The sequence below is a fragment of the Carassius carassius genome, chromosome 25 (genome assembly GCF_963082965.1).
Source record: "Carassius carassius chromosome 25, fCarCar2.1, whole genome shotgun sequence".
NCBI classification, from domain to species: domain Eukaryota; kingdom Metazoa; phylum Chordata; class Actinopteri; order Cypriniformes; family Cyprinidae; genus Carassius; species Carassius carassius.
The window spans coordinates 22,551,683-22,570,797 of NC_081779.1; the positions used below are offsets into that span (position 1 = coordinate 22,551,683).

Genomic DNA, 19,115 nt, shown 5'->3' on the forward strand with positions numbered 1-19,115 from the left:
CAAATGTGAAAACACTAATGTTTAATTCATTGAAAACAAAGTGTCTGTAAATGAAACAAACATACTTTATTTGGTTAAACAAGCATAAAGTAGTTTAAACAAAGTGGCCATTTGCCTGGCAACTGAACACACACTGAATACATAGTGTTGATACCTACTTCACTGGTAACAAGCATTCAGCATATACTGCTAATATATTAAATAACTTTCCAACAATTTTACATCAATGCAATCAACTGTATGGTCCACTGTAATCCAAAGATGAAAACTCCTCTCACAACAGAAACAAAAATTATGCCTCTCCAATATAAATAACCAAAATTAAAAAAAAGCAAATTATTCATATTGAGAGGAAAAATATTAACATTCAACAATGCATTTTGTTTTTTACTCAAGCAAAATCAAAACTGAACTAGTGAGGAGGTTCAAAGAAATCCACTACAATATAAGATAACACTGTGATATGAGCTTATTTTAAGTATGCACTAACACTTAACAGTCTATGTGAAATATAAACTCTCTGTTGCTACCAAATGCTACAATGCCATGCATCCTCCGAAGAAACTGCTGCCTTTTGTGTTCTGTCATCTTTATCGTGTTTGCTCAACTAGAAGAAACAGATACACAAGGAGAAAATCATGCAAGTGCACCAATTCAGATATCAACAACTGTTTGGACTAACTCTGTCAAAACATTTTAACTAAATATTTACAATTTCAACATTTTCTATTAACAAATCCCCCAAAATGAGATTTCTCTCATTAGGTCATACAAATGTGCATACAAATGTTTTAATTTTGGAAAAGAATATATGGAAAAGAGCAACCTTGACATTCTTCAAAATATCTTCATTTGTGAGCCACAGGAAAAAAAGGTTTTTGAAATAAGGAAGAATAAATAAAAAGAGATTTGACTTTTTTTGTGAATCATTCCTTAAAAACTACTTTTGATTGGGAAACCAGCCTGTAAAGATCAAATATTATCACTCACTGTATGAAGAGATGTCAATCTCCTCTGGAAGTTCACTGATGTTCACCTCAAACCTGTCCTGGACATCGTTCAAAGTGCGAGCGTCAGTCTCATCTGACACAAAGGTGATGGCCAGACCTTTCGTTCCAAACCTGCCAGCCCTTGCAACCTGAAGGAATGAGCAAAGTTAAAGCCGTTCAGATGAATGCGTTTACATCCCATAACTTGGCTTTGTTTGACAAATCATTATCACATGAACTGAACTGACCCTGTGCAGGTATGTGTCTGAATCTTCAGGCATGTCGTAGTTAAAGGCGATGTTGACTCTTTCGATGTCCATACCTCGGCCAAACAGGTTTGTGGCCACCAGGATCCGTCTCTGGAAATCCTTGAATTGCTGATATCGAGCTAATCTGGTATAAGAAGAAGAGTCTCACATACCACGATCATAACTGCAACATTAAAGTGCATAATGTGGAAGGTTTTTTACCTCTCGTCTTGAGGCATTGCTCTATGAATGGCAATGGCGGGGAAATTTTGCTCCACCAGCAACTGAGCCAGAGCAATACAACGCTGCACGGACTTCACGAAGATCACCACCTGCAATACTAAGAGCTGTAACACTGTACCAACCAGCTGTCTTCATTAAAATGAAACATCAAATCCCAATGACCACATCAAAACAAAAGCAAAAATCCTCCCTTTGAATTCACTTTTTTCCCCATAGCTTAAATCAAACTCACCAAATATTGTTTGGGTCATCCAACAACCCAAATAAAAGCTTGAAATATAGTAAATTAAAGTTTTATTCAGCAAGGATGCATTAAATTGATCAAGCATGACAGTAAAGAGATTCACAATGTTATAAAAGATTTGTTTCAATCAAATGCTGTTCTTTTCAACTTTCAAGTCATCAGAGAATCCTGAAAAAAAGTGTATCTGTTTCCACAAAATCAACAAAAACACATTACAAAAATAATATTGATAATAATAAATGTTTCTTGAGCAGCAAATCGCCATTTTAGATTGATTTCTGAAGAATCATGTGACACTGGAGACTGGAGTAATGATGCTGAAAATACAGCTTTGCATCACAGGAATAAATTACAATTTAAAAGATATTCATTTAGAAAACAGTTACTTTAAATTAATATTTCAAAATATTCGTTTTTACCGTTTTTTTGATCAAACAAATGCAGCCTTGGTGAGAATCAGATAATAATTACTTAAAAAGCATTTGTAAAAAAATCTTATGGACCCTTAACCCTATACATTATGTAAGGATATGGTTGTAAAATTGCATAATTATGTTACATAACAACTTTATTTCTAGGTTAATCCCAGATTTTGAACTCAATTGTATTTTATCCATACAAACAATTTTACTTGTGCATTTTTTATTTTTGTTTGCATTTAATTGGATGAACAAAATCTGTATTCAAATGGGTTATGTTGAATTTTGCATTTTTTTTTTACGTTTTGAATTTTTGAAGAGTGCATGTCCCTTACAGATATGCAAACGTTTCTTAAAAAAAAGCAGCATAAAACAGTGTGGTCTCTCTCTCTCTCTCTCTCTCTCGAGTCACTCTCGGTTTGAATCGACTTAGTGTTTGGAGACTTTTGCATGTGTCCTACTGGACTCTAGAGATACCTGGTTAAACTCCAACACATCCAGGAGGTCAAAGAGCTTCCTGTTCTTCTCGTTGTCCTTCAGCTTGACGTAGTACTGCTGGAGGCCGTGAAGCGTCAGCTTGGTCTCATCGTCCACAAAAATTTCCATCGGCTAGGACAACCAGTGGAAGCAGGGGGAAGGTGAGGAGGGGTGGGAGAGGAGCGTGCAGGTTCACCGGGTTAAGATTGTGTGAAGACACAGGAAAGATGACAAAGACGAGGGTGGTGCAAATAATAATGTTACAAGGGTGTGAAAGAAGAAGTGGTGTTTATGACAGTGTGACGACATGGGTGGAAAGGGAAAGAAAGACACCAGAACAAACAAAAACAAGGACAAAAGAGGTATAACGTTTTTAGCGAAGGACAGTGGTGGGGAGGAGACGACAGTGAGAAGGAGAACATGGTGTTAGGAAGGAGAGAGTTATGAAACAGCAGGAGAAAGGGAGGGAAGAGAAGGGACGGGGGTTAGATTCACCCTCCCCTCCCGTCCCAAGCCAATGAGGACACAACACACACAGACTTACTGTCTCAACACAATGATAAATGCTACCCTGCTGTCCTAGGCTACTTTTAGCTACCAATATCAAGCCTAAAATCATATCTGTGCTATTTCTGTATAAAAGTTCAAAAACTACAGTTCTACTATAGAACAACACAAAGTAAAGCTACTTCCATTACATCAATCAATGTGTAGTTTGATGGAAAATTAAAACTCAGAAATTAGTTTTTTTTTTAAGTAGCATAAAGTCAACATGAAATCAAAACCCTACTTGCTTTCTAAATACACACTCCTGTTCATAATACGACTGATTCCCCAGTGCACATTAATCCACAGAAAAATAACATTGGTTTATTAAAATGCAACTTTGCTCTGCCTCGTTCTAGGTGAATCGAACCCCCGACCTTGCGCTTGTTAGGGCATTGCTCTACCAACTGAGCTACAGGAACACTAAAAAAAATAAAAATAAAATAAAATAAAATAAAAAGTTCATTCAAGTATGGTCTGCCCACTTTTCACCATCCAATCAAGTCCCACCCCACATTTTTTCCTTGTTTTATTCTGAAATGGTCTCTTTCTATCCAAGCAATACAAGTTATGAATGTTGTTTCATGTTGACTTTAAACACTCATTAACCACCTCACACAATACTGCAACACTGTTTAACATTTAGCAGTGGGAGGTTCAGAAGGCCTAATTCATGCTCCAGATTGCTTCATTAAATATACAGGGAACATCCTCAAGCTGATCTGATCTGTTCTATGCAGGTGGTAGACTCATGGTTTGGGATCTGGGCTACTAAAACAAAGCTTTCGGGTATAATAGCCATCAGCAATGACCATGGAAAATTACTGAGATCATACTGGGCTCTTAACAAAAGCACTAAACTGCACCTCTGACTGTGTCTGACACAGTGGCACTGCTAAATGCACATTTGCACTTACCTTAGAGATGTTTAGGCAAATCTATCTTTACTGTGTGCCAATCAATCCTCTATCTGCTGCTGAGCGGGTCTAAAACTCAATTTACTACATTGTCTTCAACCTCAAATCAGAAGAGAACATCAGGCAGCATCTCAATTCTGTTTATGTACTGTAACTCTCACTAAATAAGCACTAAAGAGTGTATGTTTGTATCTGTGTGTGTTTGAATTCAAAGTCATTAGTCATTATTTAATAGTACATTGTGGCGCAAGGGGATTTGCTCATGAATATTTAGTTAAGCCACACCCCTAGCGTGTCATTGAGCATTTTATAAGGGACTCAAAGTTTACGGTTTCCTTTTGAATCATGACTTTGTTGCTTATGGCCACCTAACGGTTCTTCAAGAGCATCTCTATCTACACCCGCGCAAGTCTCCTCTCTCTCATCTAAGTTTCTTCATCATCTCATCCCTCTCGCTCCAGTCTTCCGCAGCTTAATCCTCCCTTTCTCTTTCTCCTCTTGTCCCTAACACCCGCGCATTCTTTCTTCTCCACTTTGGGCCAGTTTTAATGCCTTGACTTTAGCTTAGTGACAGTTCGTCTTTATTCGTTGGGGGCAGACGTGGAACCCTTCTAATCATGTTCCATCATTGGGCCGATCAACCTGAACTGATTCATGCTGCCAATGACTGAATCTTTTGTTTCGTTTTATTCCTGCTGTCAGCTTTGTTAAAGAGTGATTAGCTGCAGCCCTGGAGAGCCAGTTTGCAGTGAATCGAATGTAGTTTTTAGTAGTTTGTTGGGCCATTACTTTATGGGTTTTAGTTTTGTGCCCCTTGAGAGTCTCTGGCAGTTGACAACAGAATTAATAAAGCTCCAACAAGTGCTTCTCCTCTTAATTAAATGTTATTTGAGGACAGGTCTCTAGGCTGGAATTACAACCGAGCAGGAACTAAAGCAATTTGTCTTGATTAATGGATACTGCGAGTGAAATAACATTCAAATGTGAAGGATTTGGTCTCTAAATGCCTCAATGACTTTGAAAGATGCGTTAATGCTTTGAATTTACTGCTCTGAAGTGTATTTGAAGATACACTAGATCCTTCCCTTAAAGACATCCTCTTATCCTGTTTAAAATACACTGGATGGGCTCTTCATGACTTTAGCAAAGGTTGTTAAAGGACCTATTTAAATTTATCTGTTGGCCAAACGGACGTGTGACCATGTTTGCCAAATGCCGACGCAGCGCTGCCAGCAGAGACGGGGATTAAGGACTTAACATATTTTTCACTGTGCCTCTATTAGTTAACAGTCTGTGATAATCAAACGGGCAGAAGAGAGGGGCATTTAGCGTTAGGATGTCTCAGGGAGGCCGTAAATGGATCCCACTCCTGAGCCTGCTCTTTGAGGTGTGTATGAGGTGGTCTTGTGAAAGGAAGGAGCTGCTGACATGGTAGAAGTAGGAGAGGCGTAATTACATCTTGCATGAACTTTCTGCAGACAGGACGGATCTCTTTACTCAGGGTGGCACTGAACATCATGACCTGCTTCTCGTGAGGGGTCATACGAAAGATCTCCTGGACATCACGCCGCATGTCTGCAGGAGACAGCAAAAGAACAATGCATTCATATTATAAAAATTGAATATCCTCATATCAAATCATCATAGCAATGGAACAATAGAATAATATCTAATGTTTCAACTGCTGCACAGAATTCAGTGTAATTTCATTCAGAGCACAGCCATAGTCTCATAAAGGGTCTTCTCACCAAGCTGCTCCAGCATCTTGTCACATTCGTCCAGGATGAAGTGCTTGATGTGGCGCAGGTTGAGACTCTTGTTGCGAGACAGAGCTAGAATGCGTCCAGGAGTTCCCACCACCACATGAGGGCTCTCTTTCTTCAGAACCTCCTCATCCTTCTTTATAGATAAACCACCAAAGAACACTGCCACCTGGGGAGAGAGACAGCGCAAGCAAAGCAACCTGAGAAGAGTTTGTGCACAGCAATATTGAAAGTAACAGTTTGTTAGACATAGATTATTGAAATGAGATATTATTTCTTATTTAATGTGGCAATATTTATTCTTAAAACATTATCAGAAAACAAACATTAAATGAGTCATTTTAAAGTTGAGTAAAAAATATTGTTATTAATATATACTAATAAATATTAATATTGTGAAATATTATCACAGTTTTAAATAACTATGTACTATTTGAATGTATTTTAAAATGTAATTTATTCCTGTGATGTAAAGCTGAATTTCCAGCATCATTCCTCCAGTCTTCAGTGTCACATGTTCCTTCAGAAATCATTCTAATATGTTGATTTACTCCTCAATAAACATTTCTTATTATTATCAATGTTGAAAACAGTTGTGTGGAGTAATATTTTTGTGGAAACTTATACTTTTTTTCAGGATTCTTTAATGACTATGAGATTCGAAAGAACATAATTTGTTTAAAATAAAAAAAATATATATTTTATAACACTATACGTGTTTTTTACTGTCAGCTGTGATCAATTTAATGTGTAACTGAATAAAATTATTAAATACATAAGACAACAACAGCAAAAAAAACATACTGACCCCAACATTTTGAACGTGGTGTTATTTATGCTTTATTCCAAAACCTAGACTAATGAAATTGCTTTGTGATGTGATTAATTATCATTGCATCTCATTTACAATTCAGTAAATTGCTCTTCCTGTCATTCCAATTGAAATTCCAATACAAGAATGGATAGGAAGGCCATTTTTACACCTTTTAACAGCCTCTTCTACATGACAGATCAGAACAGATTTTAAAAGTAAGTAGTTCTCATATATCCCGCTATTGTAAATCTGAAACACATGAACTAAAACTTCTTAGAAATGTAAACTTGTCTTCCTACCTTGACACTGGGCATGTATTTGGAGAAGCGCTCGTACTCTTTGCTGATCTGGAAGGCCAGCTCTCGGGTGTGACACATCACCAACACTGACACCTGGGTGAAAACACTCACTGGTCAACCCCAAAACTTGTGGAATGGCACATAAAGCACACTCAGAGACATAATTTTATGTCTTAATTCTTTGTTTTCAAAGCCTTTAAAAAGGATAGTCATTACCTGCCCTGTCACTGGCTCCAGCTGCTGAAGGGTAGCCAACACAAAGACAGCAGTCTTCCCCATTCCAGACTTGGCCTGACATAATACATCCATCCCCAGGATGGCCTGAGGAATGCATTCATGCTGAACTGAAAGAGAATAAAACACACACAAATATATCAAAGACATTTATATTTATATTTATATATATATATATATATATATATATATATATATATATATATATATATATATATAATTATTTCATAAGTGAAGTTACAAATTTTTTTTAAATATATTTATATTTCTACGTGTCTACATGTGGATATATATAATAGGGATGCACCAGTTGACCGGCCATAAATCGGATCGGGACGTTTTTTGCTTAAAATACGCGATCGGCAATCGGCCGGTTTTTGGTCTGTTCTCGGGCCGATTTTTCCGTAAGTGCACCCATGTGCACAGACTACACTTTGCATCTTTGTTTTATTCGCACCAACATTATCTGATTTTAACATTTTGGAATAATCTATTTATATAGCATACTTTTATTTAGTTTCACTGGTAAAGACCTTTTTTTTTTTTAAATCAAATATAAAAACTAAAACAAATACTGAACGCTGATTAAGAAACATCTTATTGAATGTGTGTTGATTGTGTTGTTTGGATTGTAGAACTATGCAGTTGTTGCTTTTTTATTTCACATGGTTACAGTTAATATTTTCATTTAAGGACAGTTTTATGTAGTTTCAACCCAATTCAAAAACAAAAGCTAAATGCTGATGTCTGTACCATCTATGTTTGTATTGAATGTAGGCTACTTACTGTGCAGTTACTCCCGTTAATTTTAGATGGTTACGGTTATTGTTTTCAATAGCCAAAAACCAGTTTGGCCTATTAAATACCAAATAAACATCTTGTTTATGTATACTTTCCTGCTTTCTTGAAAGAAAAAAAAAATTGGAAATCGGTATAGGAATCAGCCATGAAAAATCATGATCGGTGCATCACTAATATATAATATATCCACATGTAGAATTGCTCACCCTCCGATGGATGTTCAAAGCCACAGTCCACTATAGCTCTCAGCAGCTCTGGTTTGAGAAGAAAATCCCTAAATCCTGAGGAGTGGATGGACACATATGACCCTTTGACCCCTTCTTTCCTGATGGATATAATGCCATCGTTGTGTCCGAGTCCTGTGTCCCCGACTCCACCTGCATCAACCTCATCCTCCTCATAGTCCAACAGCTCATTCTCAACATCGTTCTCCGTCATCCTGCACAGAGATTGGGAAAAGACAACAAAGAAATACGCAATTACCTGACTGCGCCTCTTCCTGTAAATCACTATGTAATTATCACCACCATATACTATAAAAGTGCACATAAGATACTGAGGATTACATTACACATTGAAATCATGCTACTATATGTTTCATATACGTGTGCGTGTGTTAATAAAACTTGATAAAATATAATTTTATACAATTATATATGTATACAAACACATAAATTAGATTTTATAACATAATTACCATTTTTTAAATATGTGTTAATTGAAAAGTCTTTTTATCAAATAACAAAAAAACGATATACATTTCATTTTATAAAATTATTATTAATAAATAACAATACATCTTAAATTACATCAGAATTAGCTCGATTTGATGACCATAACGTTAGACTTATTAGCTTATCAAGACAATTATTGCTGTAAAACCCTGAATTAATTAATCAATCAATCAATAGCCTTATCAATGCTATAAAAAATAACAAATTCAATCATAAAATAAATTTGTTGTTTTACATTAATTAATACGCGAGTAATTAAGCGGGCAGCTCAAGCTAGCAAACTATACCAAATATATTAGCTTTAGCTTATCCATTTAGCCCCCCAGAGATGACGCGGGCCAAAGAGTGACTATAGCACAACATTCCAGTGTGTTTTCTGACGGACTATTAAATCTCTTATCACTTCGCGCGTTTATTTTGACGTTTTATAGTATTAAATAATCTCAGTTACCTCGAAATACTGTATGAAGCGGTTGAGCTTCACTGCACCTGCTGAAAAGGGTGGCGATGACGTCATCAACGCGAGACAAATCGACTACTAAACGTTTCGATGAAGGACCCAAACCACGTGAACTGCGTGAGCTGCCTTGAGAAGAGACATCTCAGATTATAGACACGAAAGACATTGTTATTAAAACAGGTTCAAGGCCATTGTGTTTGAGCTTTAATAAGTAGGTTCTGTTTATGTGGACACGCGCGTCTTTACTCGGCTGAAGGTTGTGTGTTCTTTCTTCCAGAAATGTCATGTTTTAGTGGAGATCTCAACTTCTGCCCTGAATGTGGGAATATTCTTCCAGTGCCTGGAAGGGAAAACACTATTACCTGCCCGCGGTGCTCTTTCAGAATCCCTGTTCGAGGTGAGAGACATGTTAAATGTGTTGTATATGACACTACACTCAGCAGCTGAGGTTTATAAAGCATCAGTAAGTGTGTGTTATACATTAGCTGTAGGACTCTCTCTCAGAATTCACAGGTCAAGTGATTAAATCATCAGTGGTGTTTAATCCTCTGGATCAGAGCTCCAGCACTGTTGACAGCGGAGAGGATGCTGAGCTGAAGGGGCCAGTGGTGAGTTAATAAACATACAGAGATTAAACCTTAAAGGGTTAGTTCACCCAAAAATGGAAATGATGTCATTAATGACTCACCCTCATGTCGTAACAAACCCGTAAGACCTCCATTCATCTTCAGAACATAGTTTAATATATTTTAGTCCGAGACTTAGATTTAGTCCGAGAGCTTTCTGAACCTCCATTGAAAACGTATGTACGGTATACTGTCCATGTCCAGAAAGGTAATAAAAACATTATCAAAGTAGTCCATGTGACATCAGAGGGTCAGTTAGAATTTGTTTAAGCAGAGAAAATACATTTTGGTCCAAAAATAACAAAAAAGACGACTTTATTCAGCATTGTCTTCTCTTCCGGGTCTCTTGTGAGAGAGTTCACGACGCTGCTGTGCTGACGTGTTTTCTGGTGCGCCAATAACAAAGATAACACGTCAGCAGCTTCACTGCAGTGTTGTGAACACACTCACAACAGACCCGGAAGAGAAGACAAAAGAGGGTCAGCAAGCTCTTGGACTAAATCTAAAATATCTTAAACTGTGTCCCAAAGATGAACTGAGGTCTCACGGGTTTGGAACGACATGAGGGTGAGTTATTAATTACATAATTTTCATTTTTGGGTGAACTAATCCTTTAAATACTATTGGCTCTGTTTGGAAAATCAGCCAATCTTCTGCAAACTTTCCATTAGATTGACAGGAGATGTTCCCGCTGTAATAAAGAAGGAATGGTTTATCACACAAGACAGATGAGATCTGCGGATGAAGGACAGACGGTCTTCTTCACATGCATACACTGCAGGTCATTTATATGTTATGCTCTTAAACAACCCCCTATTTTAACAATTTATACTTTTTCCAGTAGTTTGTTCTGAATTCTGTTTTAGTGTTGTTTAGACATATTGTTTTAAGTGATCATAATTGCCATTATTCTGTATTTGTACTGATGGCAGAAACTGATTTCTCTGTCACAGGTTTCAAGAAAAGGAGGATTCATGAGAAACATTGCTGCTGTTATTGACATTTAAATGTATAGGTTATCAGAATTTAAATAATGTGAAATATTAAAAAGGATTATGGACATGTCTTCAATGTTATTAAAAAGAAAAGAAAAAAATAATGTGTGCAGAAGACCTTTTTTGCAGGGCTTATTTTGAATTTAAATTATATGGGCCACTCTACAGAATTGGCGCAAATCAGATGTGAAAAAAAAACATATATGTTTACACATTGCATAATATCCACGGTAGACAATTCTAGTAATTATGCAGTTAATTCTCATATTGTATTTTAAGAAAGTTTTGAAATATATTTCCTCTCCCCAGATTTGTCACTACCAAATCATAATAATATATTATTTGTATTAAGAGGGGTTGTATTGACCTATTAGGATTTTGCTTACATCTGCTTTGTAAATATATGTCTTGCTATTTTATTAAAAAGCTTTTAGAGGTAAATCAATAACAATTACAATTTTAACATTTAAGTGTACTTTGACACTTTTTTTTATCTTTCTTTGCAAAAGGCAAAAAGTTGATCATACTGATTTCAACGTTAAGGATTCAGTAGTTTGGATATTCATTGAACCAAACACTATCATAACATCTTTGATACTTCTGTATACTTTATTTTTGACAAAACATCCCATGTTTTGGTTGTGACTGCACATTTTCGGTAATGACTTTAGCAACCACATGATATTACAGAACTTTAACTTGCATTCTAAAATATACTAACTTACTAAAATACAAAACATTTGCATAACTACTAAAATGTTGTTTATTTCCCCGAAAAAAAAGGATTATGTGTTCCCTTTTGTCACTACAGAAACAATGATGACATGTAATCGATTCGGTAGTGACAATTTTAGATACTTTTGGTCCCAACTCAAAGATGCTAATCAGCACACGGTCACCTAGCACAGTTCTGAACAGTTGTACATATATAAAAAACTAAAATGTTATGAAAAAACTGCCAGAAAAGTGTGCTTAAATGAAGAAAATATATATATATATATATATATATATATATATTTGTTAGTGATGTTCCTTAAAGTTACACACATATTTTTATCTGGACTCATAAATGTAGGGGTGTAGTTAAAAGACGAAATCATACACTTTCAGTGTCAGCTTTGGTAGTGACATTGGACACTTTTTGTTTGCATAAATACAAAGGAAATATATATATATTATTATTTTTTTTTTTTTCATAAGTTGAAATGTAGGGGTTAGGGTTCGGGACAAACACCTCCGAGTTAAAAGTAGCCTACCCAATAAATTATGATTTTATATATTTTAAGATTACTGATGTTTTAAATATTATTGTGGGTTTCGGTAGATAATAACCTCTAAGATTTAATATAATACTTAAAAGCGTTTTTGGTTGTGGGACAGTAGTCTGCACGGTTCTGTAGAATGGCCCATTTAGTTTACGTTAATGGAAAAAAACCCACCTTATATTAATACATATTTTTAAATAAAAGGTTTACAAAGAAGTAGTTTACCGAGATGACCCTCGGCACGTTAACCAATCAGACGGCCCGTTTCAGCGGTCACGTGATCATTCAACATGGCTCCTTACTGAACGCATACATGAATGCTTGTGAAGAAATAAAATGATTCACAACATTTAATGCTCTATTTTGCTCCATGACACATGTGAAGCAAGGTAAGCCCACTGGCTATTTATTAAAAATATTTTAAAGCGAAAAACATCGCCACCGAACACTTAAGTACGTTTTCTCTCTCTGTAATGTTTAATTGCACGCAACAATAAGCGCAATGATACATTAAATATAGTCTCCACTGTATTCAGTCGTTGTATTTATCATTCACCATATCCTTGCACTGCATTAATTATTTGGAGTGCAAGTCTCTTCATTCACCTCTCTGACTGTGAAAACAGATGAAGCTTCGAGTCCAGCTGCAGTGCAAGAACTTGCACGAGTATCTGAAGGAACTGAGTCCAGAGATCCTCGACAGACTCTACAATCACCCAGCGACATGTCTGGCAGTCTACAGGTCCACCTGGCTTTAATGTTTACATATACATACTACATATATACATGTATGAATTGCATTTGATTAGATAATGAAACATAACAGCATATGGCATTTGTTTAAAAGAAAGAGAGAGGAATGCACAATATACTTTTCAGGCCAACAAAATTCTTACATTAACGTTTCTTACATTTATAACATACCCTTCCAGTTAAAAGTCTTTGAACAGTGAGATTTTTTTGTTTTTTAAAGAATTCTCTTCTGCTCACCAATGCTGCATTTATTTTCTCAGAAAGAGCAAAAGCAGTAATATTGAGAAATATTTTTACCATTTAAAATGACTGCTTTCTATTTGAATGTATAGTCAAATGTAATTTATTCCTGTGATGTAAAGCTGAATTTTCAGCATCGTTACTCCAGTCTCCAGTGTCACATGATCCTTCAGAAATCATTCTGATATTCTGTTTTGCTGCTCAAAATCCTTAAACATTAAGATTATAGAAAGGAAAGAGAATTAAAATAAATGGAGAAATGAATTCTTCAAAAATCTTACTGTTCAAATCTTTTTATTGCTAGTGTGTAAAGCATATTTTGCTGTGTTGGTTTGATTGCATCTAATAATATTCATAATTTTTATATGTGGCTTAATAGTACAAATACATCTGTGGCCTATTATAATAATAAATCTGAGGTTACTCCGAGATTAATGCTGGTTGGCTCTCTCTCATTTCTCTTTGAACAGGGAACTTCCATCACTGGCAAAGAATTATGTGATGCGGATGCTGTTTTTAGACCATCCTCTTCCACAAGCTGCAGTCGCGCTGTGGGTCAAAAAAGACAGTCAAAAGTGAGTGCAATAGTTCTATCATTCTAATTCCTAAAGTTCAGCTTTGCCACCACAGTAATAAATGACATTTCACAATACATTAAAGCTGAAAATCATTATTTTGAATAATAAAATTAGTTTTTAATCAAATGAATGCAGCACTGATGAGACATCTTACCCACCCCCTGTAGGGTCATGTATCTCTTTCTTATTTATGCGTTTGTTTGCTCTTCCTAGAGACCACGATCAGTGTGTGTCGGTGTTAACCGGGCTACGGCTCTGGCACAGTCAGCACCTTCAAGGTGGACTCCAAGGCTTTGTGCTGAACCTTGTGTTTAAAGACAACCTGAGAACAGCACTTCTAGGCGGGTGAGGAACACAGTTTGGATTGAGAACCGTCGTGGTGTTGTGGCAGCAGATTTACTGGATGTTCACTTTGTCAGGGGTAAACCGTGGACAGATGAGGGCAGTAACCTGGGCCCTGATCGTCATGTGAGGGATGTAGAGAGTCTGGACCGATATGCCATGGAGCGCTGGGAGGTCATCCTTCACTTCATGGTGGGCTCTCCCAGCGCAGCCGTCAGTCAGGATCTGGCCCAGCTCCTCATACAGGCCGGGCTCATGAAGAGGTAGAGCACACCATCACTCCACTGATGCACCAGCTAAAGTAGGTCAGACATGAAGGGTAGGCCAAAAAATGATCTTGATCTGTTTTTTCTCTCTTAGCGAGACTGGTGAGGCTCCTTGTATCACATCGGCAGGGTTTCAGTTCCTGCTGCTGGACACAGCATCTCAGCTGTGGTACTTCACCCTGCAGTACCTCAAGACAGCACAGGTCAGTGCATGACATATAGAATAGAGTCTCTACATTAAATGTCAGATTTACAAACAGCTTGCGCCAGCTCAAAAACACTTTGCACTGTCAGGATTTACTAAAGCCACACAGTAAAAAAAAAAAAAAAAATAGCAATTATTTTATTGCAATTAATTGGTAGCGTCTTCCCTTTAAGACTCAAAATTTATTGGAAAAGAATATTTAGATGAATTATGCAAGGTGATTAACTAAGATTTGCAAAGTTCTCATTAATGAGTGAAGGTGAAAACATTTCAGTTTTGAATGTTACCATGTTATTACTGCATCTAAGCCTTTTTGATTCATAAAAAAAATTGAAATATTTGCAATTTTAAATTACACATAAATCACATCAAAAACTATGAAGCAAAAACGTTTTTTTCAATATTGATGAGTAGTCTTAAATGAATTTATCACTGTATGAAATCGATAAGAACATATAATATGAGAATTACCGGCATATTATTTGGAATTAATAGAATCGAATCCTTTATTTTATTTTATTTTATTTTATTTTGCACCTAATGGTAGTCCATCCATAGTCGGGTCCAAAATGGTTATATGTCTTAAAAAAAGATGTGTAATTTGAGGGTGTCTCTTGATGTGTATATTTTTATGTATCTCTTCAAACAGTCCAAACAGACCCGAATGCATTATGAGGGTTAAACCACGTTGTGCTTGCCATGGCTTTAGTATTTAGTAAATCTGGCCCTAAATATCCCCTACTTAAGGTTTACATGAACAGATTAGTCCAATTAAGGATTATGTACCCAGTTGAAATTATGAATAACATTTATGTGCATGCAAAAAATGCAATAACAGCAAGAAGCTTCGGAGTCCTGTTGGAAAAAGATAAACAACTTAGCATGGAACAACTGTGTGTTTGCCTTTCTAACATACGGAAAGACATGGCTTTTTTCTTGCTCTGCTAACTTTGCCTAACAAAAATTGAGAATTTGAAAAAGTATCCCAAAATTAAGTGTATCTTATGAAAACATACGGCCTTCAATATCTAGACATCTGAATTAGAGAAATTTGCAAAGATCACTGGGTGAGAGAATTCCTGCACTGCGAATGCGAACAAGGTGTTTTTGAATCTGATTCTGAAAGTTGTCAGATACAGATATTTTCATGGCATTTGCTCTTGAATTATTCAACACTTGCACCTCTTCTTTCAGTCTGATGTTTACATGATGACTTCATTCCAGATGAGCTATCATTCTGATTGCATTATTAGGCTGTATGTAAACGTGGTTAGTGTGATGGAAAATGTGGTTCCATCTCCTCATTAACAGTCTGATCTGTGGTCTTCATAGTCGAGAGGAATGGACCTGGTGGAGATTCTTTCCTTTTTGTTCCAGCTGAGTTTTTCCACTCTTGGCAGGGTGAGTGCTGCTTTTACAAAGCCAAGAATAACATATGAGTCATAGATAAAAGCCATTACTTATCGTAATTAAATTAAAGTCATTTGCCAGAGTCCCATGAAATAGGACTGCTCCTTAAAATGTTTTGTTTTTTAGTGTGATTGTTGTTTTTCTTGCAGGATTATTCTGTGGAGGGCATGAGTGAGTCTCTGCTCACATTTTTGCAACATTTACGAGAGTTCGGTCTGGTTTTCCAAAGAAAGGTCAGTCATCGCGTAAAAGTACTGAATAGCAGTCAAACTAATAATTGATAATAATAATAGATTTTTTTATTATTAACACGCACATACACACACACACACTACCATTTTTTGCAATAATAATTTTTTTAAAATGTTTTTTAAAAGTCTCTTCTGCTCACCAAGGCTGCATTTATTTGATTAAAAATACAGTACAAACAGTAATATTCTGAAATATCATTACAATTTAAAATACTTATTTTCTATTTGAAAATATTGTAAAATGCAATTTATTCCTGTGATGCAAAGCTGAATTTTCAGCATCCTTCAGTGTCACATGATCCTTCAGAAATAATAATAAAGAAACATTTATTATTATTATCAATGTTAAAATGTTTCATCATTTTTATGGAAACTGTGATACTCTTTTCCTCAGGATTGTTTGATGAAGATAAAATTCAAAATAAAATTCTTTCACTTTTACTTTCACTTTCAAATAACGGCATTTATTTGAAATAGAAATCTTTGCAACTGAATAAATGTCTTTATTGATACTTTTGATAGATTTAATGCATGGTTACTGAATACAAATATTTTACCGACCCCAAAGTTTTGAATGGTGGTTGTGTGTATGTAAATAATAATAATAACATTGTCAAGTTGCTTTTATAATTGCATAGTAATCTAAAATTCAGTTTTAAATTTTGTACTTGTGCAGTACTTTAAATGCTTTTTTTACTTTAAATATGCCTTAAACAAGCTCTGACACCAGTTTGCATCATCTTTTCATAGAGGAAGTCAAGGAGGTACTACCCCACCAGGTTGGCCATAACTCTAGCTGCAGGGGTCACAGTAAACCCTGCCTCTGGATCGGCTTCGACTGCACTCGGAGCCACGGCAGGAACAGGAGACACAGGCTTCATCGTTGTAGAAACAAATTACCGTCTGTATGCCTACACAAGTATGTCACACACATCACACACACTGACTTGTCTATAATGCAATACACTGTACGAGATCAGTCGAGGAAAACGCACTTCCTCCATCTCTCTCCGACAGACTCTGAGCTCCAGATTGCACTAGTAGCTCTATTTAGCGAGATGCTGTATCGGTTTCCTAACCTGGTGGTTGCACAGGTAACCAGAGAGTCAGTGCAGCAGGCCATCGCTAACGGCATTACAGCACAGCAGGTGAGAGACACACAACCTGTCGCTCTGCAGATTGGTTTGTTCTTCTAATGATAGGGTTGTTTTGACATGTATTTTGTGATTTCAGATCATTCACTTCTTAAGGACCCGAGCTCACCCAGTAATGCTTAAACAGGTAATTTAACAGGTTTAATTTTTACCATTATGCAAATAAAAAGGATTTAATTGATTTAAATCTTGCATTAACTGAACAAACTTAGTACAGTTTGAGGCTGGGGGATTAAAGCTAAGAAATTATTGCATTTAAAGCAATGCATAATTATCATTTATAATAATGAATTATTTTTACAATTGTTTTAATTAATTAAATGCAGCGCTTATAAGTATCCCGTATAGCAGTTTAATAATGGCATATTTTTTGAAAGTTCATATCAGCCTGGTTTCCTTTTAAAAAGCCAACAGGATTTTTCCATTGGGTTCTTGATTTGCAAGAAATAAGCTCTGTGACCTACAAAAGTTTACTATTCTAACACTTTTACACTTTTCATTGTGGTAATCTTCAATATAAACGAGTTTTATGAATTTTGAAGCCAAAGTACAATCCCCCGAAGTAAAAAGCTAAACATAGGCTTTAAACACACAAATGGTAGTCAGTAACTTACCATTTTATAGTAAAACACAGTCTATAGTTTCCCCTTATAGGCTTAGATGTCCCTTATGTGTCTCCCTTGTGCAATATGGTGATGTTTATCATAAAAAATTCTATAATATTCACTGCTGGATGCATGAACATGTTTCCCTGTATCATTCTGTGTTTCAGACCCCTGTCCTTCCCCCAACCATCACAGATCAGATCAGACTGTGGGAGCTCGAGAAAGATCGCTTACAGTTCACTGAGGGTGAGTCTGTCTTTGTGCATATGAGACCACTTCTGTAGTTCCAAGGCAAATTTTACATTGTTTTCCCCTCAGATAACACTGTTACAAAATACGTGATTATTTTTATACATTAGTGATTTCAGTTATTTAAATAATACGGTGTTACCGTTGCATTTAAATGTAACCTTTAGGAACATCTGTTTCCATTTTAATAAAAAAAGAAATTACATCTTGTTGATATTATGGCATAAAGAAATTGTTCCGATTCCAAGGGTGACCTGCAGGGTTTGTTCTCTCAAATGTAAATGTCAGGCTGAATAAGAAGCGTGTTAGAGAAATGCAATGCAAATAAAAAAATTAGCATTGGAATAAGGTTTGGGGTAGGGGTCAAAAACGCCTCAGTCATGCATTTTGTCTATTTTAAACCATGTTTTTCGTTCTTTCAGGAGTGTTATACAACCAGTTTCTATCCCAGGTTGATTTTGAAGTGTTGCGGGACAGGGCTCAGGTAAAGAATATAATCTTTCTATGTGTTCTCGCTGTGCTTTATTAAGCAGCAGCTCTCTGTCCTGCAGTGATGCACAGAATACTGACAGTATAAGGTCTGTCCTGCAGGGTTTAGGTGTGCTGGTTTGGCAGAACCCCGCTCACAGGGTCATGGTGGTGACGCCACATGGACACAGCGAGGTTAAGAGATTCTGGAAGAGACAAAAGAGCCATACATAGAGGAAAAAAGAAGAACAGCCCTAAAAGACTTCAAGATATATCATTCACTTGAGAATTATTCTGAAAATTACAGCTTATAGATGGAGAGAAGTTAAGTTCATCTGTCTAGAAAAAAAAAACTTTCTATACATAGTTCAAAACTGTTTACTGTTTATGAGAGGTATATGCATTATTACTTCCTTATTGACTTGCTTCATGTTTGTGTCTGAGGTAAACTGACTAAAATAAATATGGTTTACACTGATTGCGATCTCTTTTGTTTGATGATATGGAAATTTGGTCCAAG

At 36.2% G+C, this 19,115-nt stretch overlaps 3 protein-coding genes across 4 annotated transcripts; 2 read left to right on the top strand and 1 right to left on the bottom strand.

Moving 5' to 3' along the window:
• Nucleotides 1-378: 378 nt before the first annotated feature.
• On the bottom strand, nt 379-9,318 carry LOC132104423 (spliceosome RNA helicase DDX39B). The gene is made up of 11 exons (XM_059509886.1): nt 9,180-9,318; nt 8,201-8,433; nt 7,176-7,303; nt 6,960-7,052; nt 5,832-6,015; nt 5,540-5,658; nt 2,621-2,752; nt 1,460-1,569; nt 1,238-1,382; nt 991-1,138; nt 379-607 (listed from the first exon to the last, which is right to left on the bottom strand). The coding sequence occupies exons 2-11, from the start codon at nt 8,430-8,432 to the stop codon at nt 591-593; spliced, it is 1,308 nt and encodes a 435-aa protein (XP_059365869.1). The 5' UTR covers nt 8,433; nt 9,180-9,318; the 3' UTR covers nt 379-590.
• LOC132104424 (DNA-directed RNA polymerase I subunit RPA12-like) lies at nt 9,214-10,913 on the top strand. Of its 2 annotated transcripts, XM_059509887.1 has the most exons (5): nt 9,214-9,368; nt 9,466-9,585; nt 9,693-9,796; nt 10,486-10,595; nt 10,768-10,913. In XM_059509887.1, the coding sequence occupies exons 2-5, from the start codon at nt 9,468-9,470 to the stop codon at nt 10,790-10,792; spliced, it is 357 nt and encodes a 118-aa protein (XP_059365870.1). In that variant the 5' UTR covers nt 9,214-9,368; nt 9,466-9,467; the 3' UTR covers nt 10,793-10,913. The 2 variants fall into 2 exon arrangements, with proteins under 2 accessions (XP_059365870.1, XP_059365871.1); XM_059509888.1 differs by lacking the exon at nt 9,214-9,368 and having other exon boundaries at nt 9,375-9,585.
• Nucleotides 10,914-12,319: 1,406 nt separating this feature from the next.
• Nucleotides 12,320-19,073, top strand: LOC132104755 (general transcription factor IIH subunit 4-like). Its single transcript, XM_059510305.1, has 14 exons — nt 12,320-12,463; nt 12,701-12,816; nt 13,538-13,642; nt 13,859-13,990; nt 14,065-14,250; nt 14,348-14,456; nt 15,791-15,859; nt 16,018-16,101; nt 16,870-17,038; nt 17,137-17,267; nt 17,353-17,400; nt 18,046-18,124; nt 18,550-18,611; nt 18,719-19,073. The coding sequence occupies exons 2-14, from the start codon at nt 12,701-12,703 to the stop codon at nt 18,827-18,829; spliced, it is 1,401 nt and encodes a 466-aa protein (XP_059366288.1). The 5' UTR covers nt 12,320-12,463; the 3' UTR covers nt 18,830-19,073.
• Nucleotides 19,074-19,115: the final 42 nt, after the last annotated feature.

Bases quoted from the DNA above. Each gene is read 5' to 3' on its own strand.
- LOC132104424 (XM_059509887.1), top strand. From the start codon at position 9,468: ATGTCATGTTTTAGTGGAGATCTCAACTTCTGCCCTGAATGTGGGAAT. The intron at 9,586-9,692 runs GTGAGAGACATG...ACTCTCTCTCAG, and splicing joins TTTCAGAATCCCTGTTCGAG to AATTCACAGGTCAAGTGATT. The intron at 9,797-10,485 runs GTGAGTTAATAA...ACTTTCCATTAG, and splicing joins CTGAGCTGAAGGGGCCAGTG to ATTGACAGGAGATGTTCCCG.
- LOC132104755 (XM_059510305.1), top strand. From the start codon at position 12,701: ATGAAGCTTCGAGTCCAGCTGCAGTGCAAGAACTTGCACGAGTATCTG. The intron at 15,860-16,017 runs GTGAGTGCTGCT...TTTTTCTTGCAG, and splicing joins GTTTTTCCACTCTTGGCAGG to GATTATTCTGTGGAGGGCAT. The intron at 17,039-17,136 runs GTATGTCACACA...TCTCTCCGACAG, and splicing joins CCGTCTGTATGCCTACACAA to ACTCTGAGCTCCAGATTGCA.
- LOC132104423 (XM_059509886.1), bottom strand. From the start codon at position 8,432: ATGACGGAGAACGATGTTGAGAATGAGCTGTTGGACTATGAGGAGGAT. The intron at 2,753-5,539 runs GTAATTACGCCT...TGGTTGTCCTAG, and splicing joins GCAGAAAGTTCATGCAAGAT to CCGATGGAAATTTTTGTGGA. The intron at 1,383-1,459 runs GTAAAAAACCTT...TTCTTATACCAG, and splicing joins GCAATGCCTCAAGACGAGAG to ATTAGCTCGATATCAGCAAT.